General features: G+C 49.5%; 1 protein-coding gene across 2 annotated transcripts in view; it reads left to right on the plus strand.

Annotated features, from left to right (window-relative positions):
* The first annotated feature begins 396 nt into the window (after nt 1–396).
* Nell1 (neural EGFL like 1) overlaps nt 397–12087 on the plus strand; it is an 850988-nt gene continuing 839297 nt past the window's right edge. Inside the window, exons 1-2 of one of the 2 annotated variants that reach the window (XM_028880172.2) lie at nt 397–603; nt 8462–8590. In XM_028880172.2, the coding sequence (XP_028736005.1) occupies nt 549–603; nt 8462–8590 (184 nt within the window). In that variant the 5' untranslated portion in view covers nt 397–548. The remainder of the gene's footprint in view (nt 604–8461; nt 8591–12087) is intronic. The other variant, XM_037199200.1, reaches the window with a different exon arrangement.

Raw genomic sequence — 12087 nt, forward strand, 5'->3', positions numbered from 1 at the left:
TTTCCAAGGAGGGGCTGGGAGCACTCCTTGACACCTCCTAGGTCTGGTTCCCCCAGGGAACAAAACCCACGCACGCGGACTGGGAGGCTTCGGACCCGGCGGGGATGAACTGTGGCAACTTGGGTAGCCCGCAGCGCGGCGCAGTGGCAAAGGCGGGGGCGTGAAGCCGCGCAGCGCTGATAGCTGGGATCCTTACTGCTCCAGAGCCCCGGAGGCGAGCGAGATCCGCACAGGCGCCCAGGGCAACCTGCGGGAGTGGCGGAGCTCGGCGCTCTCGCCCTAGCTCAGGGGGAGCGCAGCGGCAGCCGGGTTCAGGGCCCGAGCCCCACGCGGCCCCCGCCCGCGGTGGGGGGTGGGCTGGGGGCGGGGCGGCCGGGGTTGCCTTCCCGGGCGCGATCCCCGAGCGCGGCACCCGGCGCTGCCGAGCCACCTCCCCTGCTGCCCGCCAGCAAGTTTGGCGGCTCCGAGCCCAGAGCGCCCCGGCTTTCCGAAGCATTGGTTTCTTGCTGGCGTTGGTGCACCCTGCTTGGCGGGGAGCCTCTGGAGCGATGCCGATGGATGTGATTTTAGTTTTGTGGTTCTGTGTGTGCACCGCCAGGACAGGTAAGCAAGGCTGGGCGTTAGGGATATGGGGGAAGGTGGTGGTGGTGGTAGCGCTGTGCTGTTCCGGGCTGCAGAGACGCGGAACCCATCTCTAACGGGCTAGAGAAGGGTGGCAGCGTGCTTGGGTCTCTGATCACCTAGCACAGTTCGGGGTAAAAGCTCTGGAAAAGATGCCTCCCCTGCGAACGTCCTCTTCCCAGGGGACGCAGCTGCGGGCATTCAGTGTGAGGGGTGCGGCCGAGTGGTCGCACCCGAATGTGGCTAGCAACCAGCTTCCCGGTTCTGGGGAGTCAGAACCCGCTGCAGCGTGCCCAGCGAGCCTTACATCCTTGAACTTGCAGGGTGCGGTGGACGCGACTGTCCCCGAGCCGCGGAAGTCCCACCCGCAGAGGGAGCGCTTGCTGCTGGCAGGCGCGGCTAGGGCTCCGGGAGCCAGACGCCCCGCGGGAGAGGGCTGCGGGAGAAAGTGGGACCCTGGCGAGCTGTTCCGTGGCTCCCACATGGCCCCCGGAGGAGAACTCCAGTGAGTGTTCTCTACCTGCTCCCTGCCCAAAGGACTGGGCGAACAATTATTAAGGGGGAAATTGGAGCAGTGGAGTCAACCCAAGATTTTCTCCACCCCTAAACCCGTGTTTCTCCTGCTACCATCAAAGATTGCAGGGCGGAGACCGGGGATCAAGGGAACTGGCCTGATGGCCAGGTCCCCACTAGGTTCTCCCTGTGGACATGCGGTTGTGAGGACTCTAACGCTCACTTCCCTCTTTCCTCTTCCACAGGCTTCCCTGACCTCAAGTCCCAGGGGTTCTAAAATGTAGCCTAATTCACAGAGCTTGTAGTAGCTGTCAGGAGACAGCGGCGGGGTTAGGTGGGGGTAGGAAGTGGACTAACAGGGCCAAGAGTGGAAGAGATAGCTCTTGGCAGTCAGGCACCAGACTCATTGCCCTAGACAACAGACTTCGATCCGTAGAACAGACGGACTCATGGCCCCATTCCCTGTCCCTCTGTCGGGTCTCCTTTATCACCCTCATTTCCTCCTCTAGAGGTTCAGTTTCCTTCCCAGGCCAGGCAGCTGATTTACCTTGAGAGGACTGAGGAGTCCCCCTACCCCCTTTAGTTGACTTAAAAAGTTCCCTCCCCTCTTGCCCCAGGCGCTCTTCTTGGGCAGTTAGGAGTCTGGGTGCTTCCAGCTGCCCTCTCTCACTTCCCAGGACCAAAGGGGACTAAGGCTTTCTTTTGCTTAATCCCAGAGCCACAAGGAAACATTTCTCTAGAGACAAAAGAACCTCAGTGTGTTTCCGGAGCTCCGTCTGTAAGCTGCCAGACCCAAAGCTTCCTGGAGCTTCCTATAGTTGCTTCTTGGAACTGAAACTAGCCCCAAGAAGATGAGGATTGGATCTGCTAGTGCTGGGCTACCCACTGGGAGGAGGTGACTCTTGTGCTGGGCACAGCCTACAGAGGAAGGGAAGACAGGGAGAAGTCAGATGGTAAAGAAGCAATCTGATGGTCATTTTTGTATCATTTCATATTACCACCCAAATGCCTACATCCCTTGTTTTCATGGCTCCTTTGAAAAGTTGCCAAAAACTGTGTGCATGCAGGGCCAGGCTGAGTTTCCATTATCCGTCCGTTGCAGAGACCCCGAGGTGGGGGTCTTCCCTGTGGGTGGCTTGCTAGGTGCTGCACAGAGAGAGGACTCCCCTCTTGATGACTGGAGAACTTGCAGCTTTGCAGAGAATCTTGGTGGAAACTGGAAAGCATTCTTGTTGCACCAGGTGATGTGGGAAGAGTAAGAGGCTGTGAGAAGTTGGTGTTCAGGACATACATGGGAGGGGAGGTGTGACCACATGGTGGCTGTGCACCTGGAAGGCTTTGACGGGGCGGTGAGGTGTGTGAGTGGTTCTTGAAGGCTTTGGAAGGATAAGGTAGAATTCAGTGCAGGCCCAAGGAAGCACTGAGCAATGGCAGGAACGACCTAAAGACGTGACAGCCCCCAACCCATCCCCAAGCGCTTCTTGGTAGTAACTACTTGATTGGCTAAGGCCACATATTTTTTCTTCATAAATTATTGGAAGAATTAAGGAAATGGAAGAATATTTCCTTTGCTTTGTATGTTTGCAGTTTCTCGTAGCTGGAGGGAGTATCTGTGGTGAGTTTCCGGAAGTAGCCTCTTTGATTTTGCATAGGAAGCTCCATCCCTACATCCCACATCCATCTTTAGGTTGCAAAGGCCGACTGGTGATTACTGTATCAGGATCCAAACAGCTGCTTGGAGAGTTTATTTGTCAAGTGAGACAATTGTTGTCTGGGATGTTAACAGTCCTAGATGAAGTAAACATGTGGCCCACTTAGCTGCTCAGATCTCACCGGCTTTTAATGGCAATGAGGAGATGATATCAGACACATTTTAATTAAACCAAGACTGCAGTGCAGAGGCAGCTTCACATGCAACCATCTAATAGCAGGTATTGTGAGCAAGCTGCTCGCACCACTCCGGCCCAGAGAACCTTTGGAGCACAGAGAGGAGATGGGCGGTGGTGCACGCTTCTCCAGTTCTGGGCTTTCCAGGCCCACTGGAGTAGATGGATGGGCAGATGAATAGCAGTAAGAGCATCCTGCACCCACAGGTTTTCTCATGTAGCTTGGAAGTGGCAGCATGATGAGCTCAGTGCTTAAGCCTTCCTTGCTTTCCAGTTTTTTTTGGCGGGGTCACCAGAATGAGGGCGGTACCCAAAACATCAACATCCCCCAGTGCCTACTCAGTGCCTCCTGCTGCCCCCTGCTGGAAAGGAGAGATTTTTCTACTTGAAGCAATTCCCCTTCCCCTTCCCCAATCCTATCAAGCATGGGCCAACTTGTAGAAGCATAAAGTATAGTCTTCAAGAACCTTCCTCTTCAAGATATTAAGATCAAGTGGCCATGCAATCCCATCATCAGAGGAGGTTGTAGAGTCTCCTTCTTGTGTCACTGTGCTCTGCATGGACCAGAAAAGCAGCTGCTACGGCGAGGCAGATTAGATCTGAAGTGAGACAGACCCAGGAAGCTGTGCTTGGAAGTCCTGGGCATCAAAGGCAAACTGAAGGGCTTTGGGCTGAAGCCCTCCTTGGCCAGGGCTGAAGAGCAGCCAGCAGTGGCCTGGAAAACAGCAGGTATCCCAGCTAAAGTGAGTTCTGAATACCAGATCCAGACCTCAAGTGCCTCTGTCACACTGACTGCCGCTTTCCAGGCTCTGAAAATATCTCCTCCCCAGGAGCTTTTTATCCTGCTTAATTCCAATGCCCACTTTTAGCCATTTGTCGAACTGCTATGTCAAAAGCAGAAAACTTTAATAGAGTTTCCTAGGAAATGACAGGAGCTGGCTGCACGGACAGGAGACAGAAGCCTGGAAATAAACCATGTTTGATGGAGCTAGGGTCTCACATGATGCAAGGTCCAGGAGAGGCCATGTAGATGGCTCCTTATTAATGGGTTTCCTGATTCCCTATGCCATGTGCAATGTGTTATTCTATCAGCATTGGGCATTGTCCTGAAAGGGACTAATTAAAGGGAGAGAACAGAACTGCGTCCTGAAGCCAATTGGTTTCTTTCCCCCCCATTTGTATGGCGTGTCTTTATATAAAGAGCAAAATGGAGGAGGGCTGCCTGAGTTGCTTCTTTAGCTTCTGCAGAGTACAGGATCAAGGCTGGAATGGTTTGGAGAGTTAGTCTTATGAACCAAACCCCAGCTGAGTACCTACTGTATGCAGCCTGAGCCTGTTTGTGAGGTGTCAGGGAGGCAGTACCATCCTTTCTACAGACAAGGAAACTGAGGCTCTCAGGGGTGATACTTCCTAACAACAGAGAACTCGTATTTCCACACTATGTTCTGGACTGAGAGCACTATGTCCTCATTTGGGGATGGGGACAAGAGGACAGTATTAGTGTATTTTGTCAGATCCACAGGGTCTGCTTGGGCATCTTTTAGGCTTGTCCCACTGCAGACCACCTAGACAGGGAGACTTGTGTATTGTTAGACTGACCATCTTTGAGGGTCTTTGGTTTCTGCAGTGATTCTCTGTTGTCACAATATACTGTTGCACAGCAAGCTACCTCAAGTCGTGACTTACAGCAACAAGTGTTTGTTGTGTTCAGATGCATGTAGGTGGGTCTGGTGTTGCCTTATGTAGGCAGGGTCCAGCAGAATGCCACTCCACATTTAGGCAAGTTGGCTGCACTGTGTGTCTGCACTGTCCTCCTGGACCAGGGGCCCATCCCTAAAGCTATGATCTCATCACGATGAGCTCCCACTGTATCAGCACATTCAAGCCTCTGCTTTTGTAAGCAACACCACCCGATGCCACCAGCAGCCAAGACAGGGTACATAGCTGGGTTCAGAGCTGCGGGAGAGATGTCCTTCATTCACTCCAGTAGGAAGAATTGTGGAAGTCACCCAGCACAGAGGGTGCATGTGGAGTGGGTAAAGATGTGAGGCCAGTAGTTCAGTCGGCCATTGTGCTGGTCAGCTTATGTCAACTTGACACAACCTATAGTTGCTTGAAAAGAGGGAAGCTCGGTTGAGAAAATGCCTCCATAAGACCAGGCTGTAAAGCAAACAAGCCTGTAGGGCATTTTAAAAATAGGTGATTGATGGGGAAAGGCCCACCACATTGTGAGTGAGGATGGCAGGCTGAGCAAGCTAGGAGGAGCATCCCTTCAATGAAGTGTAAGCCTTCCCAGATAGGTTTTGGTCATGGCATTTCATCACAGCAAATAGTAGCCCTAACTAGGATAGCCGTAGTCTGTTTAGAAAGTTCTCTTGCCCTCTTGTCTTTTCATGGTCTTCCTTATTGCTCTGAGGTCACTGCTACCACAGTGAGGACCATCTACCCCCATACACCAAATAAATAACCCCATTCTGAATTAAGAGCCTGCTAAATGCCAGGTCCTATGGGAGGCCGCATGGGCACCAGAGATGCTTCATTCTCTTCATGTCTGGCTAAGAGCACATGCACCAGCTACTTACAAAGTTCCTGGCCAGAGGAAGACAGCATGGAGGTCCTCTGAGATCACCTTTGACTTAATTTGTGCTGTGTAGGTTCAGAACACTATAGATCAAACTGAAATATTAGTTCCTTTCCTGTCTGTTCAAGGTGATCACGGAGCGGCTGGCATCGAAGCTCACAAGTCCTGACAGCAGGCCCGTGGGGCTGGGACGTGGGAAGACAGAAGGGTAGCTTGCTCCGTTTTGCTTTGCTCAGAGCGGGCACTATGAACGGAGTTGGTATGTAGCGTGAGGAATAGCACAGAGGTGGAAGCTTAAAGTTAGATCCATACTTAAAATGTAAATCAGAGCATAGCCCTCCCATCCTCTCCTTAAGCACACCCCCCACAACCCTCCAATGATAGCCCAGTAGAAACAGAATAATAGCCTAGGTCCTTGTCACTGGTCCCAAGGCCTTTTATAACCTGACCCTTGGGCCCCTAGTTAGCACTGTCAGCTGAAAAGATAGTCGCCTGTCATTAGAGTCTTTATATCTATTTTTTTAGTATTTACTTATTGTGTATGTGGGGTTGAGGCTGTGGGGAGATGCTGGCCATGGTGCAAGTTTAGAGGTGAGATGACAGACAGCTTGTGGGAGATGGTTTTCTCTTTCCACCATGTGGGTCATGAGGATTGAACTCAGGGCTTAGGCTTGCTGGCAGGTGCCCTTATGTACTGAGCCAGCTCACGGACCTTGAAGAGAGATACTTACTGAGTAGTTTTCTTTATCAGGTTGGTCTGTGGGCCTTCCTGTGAGGGATTGTCTTGGTTGTTAATTGATGTAGGAGGGCGAGGCCCACTCTGGGTAGCACTGTTCCTGGGCAGGTGGTCGGGGGCTATTTTAAAAGATTAGCTATGCCTGAGCCAGCCAGCAGGTTCCTCCATGGTTTCTTCTCTGAGTTTCTGTCCTGACTTTCCTCAATGATGGATTGTGAATAGTGTTTTATCAAGTCAATGGAGAGGAAGGGAGAACACCGGTCTTTGATCTCCTTCTGCCCCCCTCCCCTGTACACTACAGCCCAGCCTATCCCTCTTCTATTTCTAGAACAGTCCGTGATGTTCCTGGCTTGCACTCACTGTTCTCTACAGGTGGACATGCTTTTTTTCAGGCGTTGGCCCTGCTCCTTGAGCCAGGCCCTCTCCCCCTGTTGAGTTATTTTCAATTCCAGTACTTTTTCTATCATCTTCTTCATGGCATTTATTGCCAAACTATCCTCATTGTCTCCTCTCCATCAGGGATGAAAGCGGCCTGAGCATGTCCTTAGTACCCACACCATGTGTGATACCTCGTAAGTGCTGCAGGTGACCCCATGCCCAAACTGCTGACAAATGAATGCCAACAACGGATGTGAGAGCTATCTTTGGGTCATCAGGTCTTGTAACTGGCTGCATTTCAAGGAGAAGAACTCTCACTCTCAGCTCAGAAGATGGGGGTGGGGGATGAGTGGTGGGGGGAGCCTGACAAAAACCAAGAAGGAAGTTAAATGCACCATGCCTTCGATTTAACCTAGTTTCTGCCTTGACAATGATGGGTTTCAACTCCAAAGCATCCTTCCTGACCAGCCTTCTGACATGGCTGCAGTTTCTGTTTTCTAATAGGGAAAAGGGGAAGGGTACATTTCCTTCCCCTAATGTGTGTAGACAGGAGGGGTAGGAGAAGGACCGGTGAGACTGTGGGGGCTTAGGAAGTCCTGATGAATATTCACTGAGTCTGCGTGGGACAAATTGGGTGCATGCTCTCTGAATCCCGCCTGGGCGACTGCATTGCCATCAGAGGGAAGCTGACAGCTGTTGCTGATTAAAACATTTCCAACTGCGCAATCAGAACCCACCATTGAGATGCTAAGTGGAGCTAAGCAGAGCCTTCATGAATGGCTTCAAACAACGGTCCCTCGGAGTGATCTGTAGCCTTATTAATATATGTAATTGGAAATCACTTTGCAATCATGAATGAGTCATTCCACAGAACACTCCCCGGGTAAAAGACACCCTCTGGGATTTGCCTTTCCCAGACTAGGGGATTCAGCCACATTTCTTCCCTAATAAGAGGTGTCCAGGCATCTAAGTTTCTATCCAGGAGTCCTTTGGAGGGACATATGTACCTGCTGGTCTGAGCGTTCCTCTTTCCTGCCACCATTCTCCAGTAGGGGCAGCACCCCATCTCCACTGCTTCCTGCCCCTGTGTTGCAGTTGGTGGCCCCTGGGTGATGGGGATTGCTCTGTGCAGGATCTGTTGTTGCATCTGTGTCTGAGGCAGGTCAATCCGCACCGCAGTCCCGAACCCCCCAACCCATCCTCACACCTAAAAAGTCTAGAGATCCAAAACTTCTTCACAATTCATCAGACCACAAAACTGTCCTGAATTGAATTTATCTGGTGACAAAAATGTGACCTGAAGGGATATTGGGCTATTTAAGTCATTATTTCAATTAGGAGAAAACATCACACTTTTCCAACCCAGAAATACCGTAGAATTTGATTATAGGGCACTGACCCAGACTTTGCTGAGGTTGTTACATAAAACATAACATGTGGGCCATGTTTCCTTCTCAACTTGTGATATATTCTGAATTCTGAAAATTATTTGGCCCCAGGGAGTTTGGGTGTGGGGTTAGCCATCTATAATGGAGTGAGTTGGTGGGGTGGAGGAGGGTAGAAAGAAACTGAGCTTTGAGAGGGAGTGTAGGGTGGAGTTGCTTTCCTGTTCTCCCTGGAGAAGCTCCCCAGCACTCCTGACTGCCTTAGATGAATTCTGACCACCCCTCTCCTCTGTAACCTGCTCTATATGGTTTTCGGCCTGCACTCTGTCTGCTAAACCAACATGGATCTCTCTCTTCCCAGTGTTGGGCTTTGGGATGGACCCTGACCTTCAGATGGACATTATCACAGAACTCGACCTCGTGAACACCACCCTGGGAGTCACTCAGGTGGCGGGACTGCACAATGCCAGCAAAGCATTTCTATTTCAAGGTAAAATGTATATTCTTCTTGGCACGGAGTGGGGGTACAGTCACCTTTGCTGCTTTTCTTGTGTTGTTCTCCTGAAGTGTGTGATAAACAGGGGATGTTCTGAGAGTGGGACAAGACGTGAGGTGGTGCGATTTGACAGTGAAATATTCACCTCAGGACTGTGCTGGGGCGGGGGGTGGGGAGGGAGACCGGTAGTGGAGTCAAGTTTCAGAACTTTGAAAACTGCTGATCAGCCATGCTTTGCTCATGGATCATTTATCTCATGATTATTTCTATCTTCACTGGTACCTGCGCCTCTGTCTTACCTGTGGGAAGAGCTTGCCCATGGCTACATTCTCTTTGGGTGCAGCCGTCTCAGCTCTGCCTACTACACACCTGACTCCACACCATCTAACAAGCTTCCGTAAAGCCGAGATAGAATAGTGCTTCAAGGCATGAGCTCTGGAGCCCCACTGACTGGAATCACCTTCCAACTTTGTCACTGTTGTCTCTGGGACTTAGTTTCTCTGTGCCTTGGTGTCCTCATCTAAATGACAGATCCCTGCAACACCTCCCTAATGGAGCCTCTGTAACAATGCCTGATATATAGTTCTTGTTTAGTGAGCAATGGCATTGCTTTAGAATCTTTCTGTGTACTACACAGCATGCCAACAGTAAAGAAGATACGTGCAGTCCCTGTCCTAAAATATGAGGCAGAAAATGGCAAATTCCACCAAGTGTTGTTGAATCAGAGTCACTTTACTTAACCATAGAGGGGATGTATAGACTGTCAATCAAGAGGAATGCAGGCAGGTCTGATTCAGTTTGGGAGGAAGGTCACCTTGAACATGGGGCAGGCCAGCTCGGACTTGAAAGCTGAAAGGAAAGTGTGGGGTGGGGAGAGGTGGAAATCTAACCTCTACTGAAGAATTATATGTAGAAAGGCCTTTAACAGAAGCCAACAGAAAGAGGTGCAGCACAGCTGGAGGGTGGTGAGTGGCTGGAGAAGTAGGCACAGGCTGTTTACCTTGGACCAGCAGTCAGAGGTGATATTCCACAGGTGGCATGGGTTTAAGTAGTCTGGTGGCTTGTGCAGTGTCCATTCAGGTAGGTGGGAGGCTGTGTGTTGTGGAATATTAAAGATGTGTTACATTCATTTATGCTGCGGAATATTTGTTTAGTGATGCAAAGACGTGTTGCATTCTTTTATGTTGCATTTGTTTAACTCTGTAAAGCTGTGTTACTTTGCCTGTCTAAAACACCTAATTGGTCTAATAAAAGGCTGAACAGTCAATAGGTAGGCAGGAGAAACGATAGGCAGAGCTCACGGGCAGAGAGAATAAATAGAGAAGAGAAGAGGGAGGAGCGAGAAGAGGAGAGGAGGATGCTGGGGGGGGCAGTCACCCAATCACACAGCCAGACACGTAATAAGAAGGAAAGGAAAGATATACAGAAATAGAGAAGGGTAAAAGCCCAGAGACAAAAGATAGGTGGTATAATTTGAGTTAAGAAAAGCTGGCTAGAAATTAGCCAGTCTAAGCCGGGCATTCAAAAGTAAAAATAAGTCTCCATATGTGTTATTTATTTGGGAGCTGAGTGATGTGCAAAGAGCAAAGAGGAAGAGTAAGAGAATTCAACCACGAACTACAGCTGTGTGCTTATTAGCTGTTGGGCTTTAATTGCACTGGGGGCCACTGCAGAGGTTAAAGTCGGAGAGTACACTCATTATGAAGGAAGGTGGCTTGGCATTTCCCTGTGAAAATGCTTGGCAAGTTTCTTTCAACACACCCTTTTTTGAAGACAACTGCATTAGATTTTCATTGCTGTGACTGAATACCAGATACAAACAACTCAAAGCAGGAAAGATTTATTTTGGCTCACAGTTTTAGAAGGTTTTGTCCATCATAGCAGGGAAGCGAGGGTGGAACAGCTCACATCATGGCAGCCAGGAAGCAGAGAGTAAGCCAGGAAAGAGTGGGGATTAATAGACCCCCAAGACTGCACCTAGTGACCTACTTATTCTAGCTAGGCTCCACTTCCTAAAGTTTCTATAGCTTTCCCAAATTACACCACCAGATGGGGAGCATGGGTTTAAAACATGAATCCTTCAGGAAAACATTTCATATTCAACACAAATAACAAAATTGTTATTTTAGAATTGCTGAACTGATATTACGGGATGTGATTTAAGATATTCATTGCGTGGATAACTAACAACTGTTTGTGAACCATAATGAATCTACAGATGTTGTATAATGACTTGTAGCAAAAACTACAGGTATGTGGATTCCACTTGATTACTTAGACATTTGGTGAACTGCTTAAGCTGGTATGGCTAAGAGAACACAGGCCGGGTCATCTGCTTTGTTCCTTGCCTTGTGGAAAGCGAGCGTCCCTGCCATTCTCTGTCTGCTAAGAAAACTTGCGTGCTCTGTGAGCTTCAGGAGGGCAGGGTTCCTGTATATCTAGATAGTTCTAGATCCTCAGAGCCAGCTATTTGTGCATAGTATGTAGTCAGTGATTAGCGGGCTTTTTGAGTTGGATTAAAATCCCGCTGCCCAGTGTACCTTCGAAGAGACTTTTGCTTGCTCTACTGGGCATTTATTCCACTATGGAGCTTGGGCTGGGAGTCTGCTTTCAAACCTGTTTGTTCTCTGTTTTGGCATTTGCTTCTTGGATGTCTTCCAAGGGTGGCTTTCCAGCTTCATTGGTGGGAAGAGAAACTCAGTTTTGGGAATTGGATGAGACATTTTCCTATGTCCTGAGCTCTTGTGATTGATGGTACCATGACTACCTGGATAGCCCAGGATGCCCCCTTATATCCAGTCATTGTCTTATTATCTGTAAAGGTTCCTTTATCACCTAAAGTGGCTTATTCACAGGTTTTGGTGATTAGCTCCTGGACTTCTTTGGGGAACCATTATTCTTCAAATTGCATCCTCTGCCCTCAAAGATTCACGTCTTTCATGTCTGTCCTTCATGCAAAATACAAGCATCTCATTCCTATCCTACATGCAAAATACAAGCATCTCATTCCTATACTTCAATAGTCTTAACCCTTTTTGTTTTGTTTTCGGGAGTCAGGGTTTCTTTGTGTAGCCCTGACAGTCCTGAAACTCACTCTGTAGCCCAGGCTGGCCTCAAACCCAAGAGATCCACCTGCCTCTGCCTCTTGAGTGCTGGGATTAAAGGCGTGCACCACCACTGGCTGGCCTAGTCCTAATTCTTAAAGCATCAGTTTAAAGTTCTAAACCTGCAAAGAATCTTAAGCCTCACTCTTGAGTAATTTAAATCAGATGGGAGGAGACCACATCTGGGGAGGAATTCCCCTCCATCTGTATGTCCATGGAGCTGGAAATGGGGGGGAAAAGAAAGTAAATCACTTCCTAAAGTGAAGCGGGCAGGAATTGCCTAGCACTCACAGACACTCCTGTTTAAAAGGGGAAGGAGTGGAAAGAGTAACGGGGCTGCCCTCCCCCAACGATGTGGGCACCAAGCAGCACCAACTCCCCTGAGTC

The sequence above is a fragment of the Peromyscus leucopus genome, chromosome 1 (genome assembly GCF_004664715.2).
Source record: "Peromyscus leucopus breed LL Stock chromosome 1, UCI_PerLeu_2.1, whole genome shotgun sequence".
NCBI lineage: Eukaryota > Metazoa > Chordata > Mammalia > Rodentia > Cricetidae > Peromyscus > Peromyscus leucopus.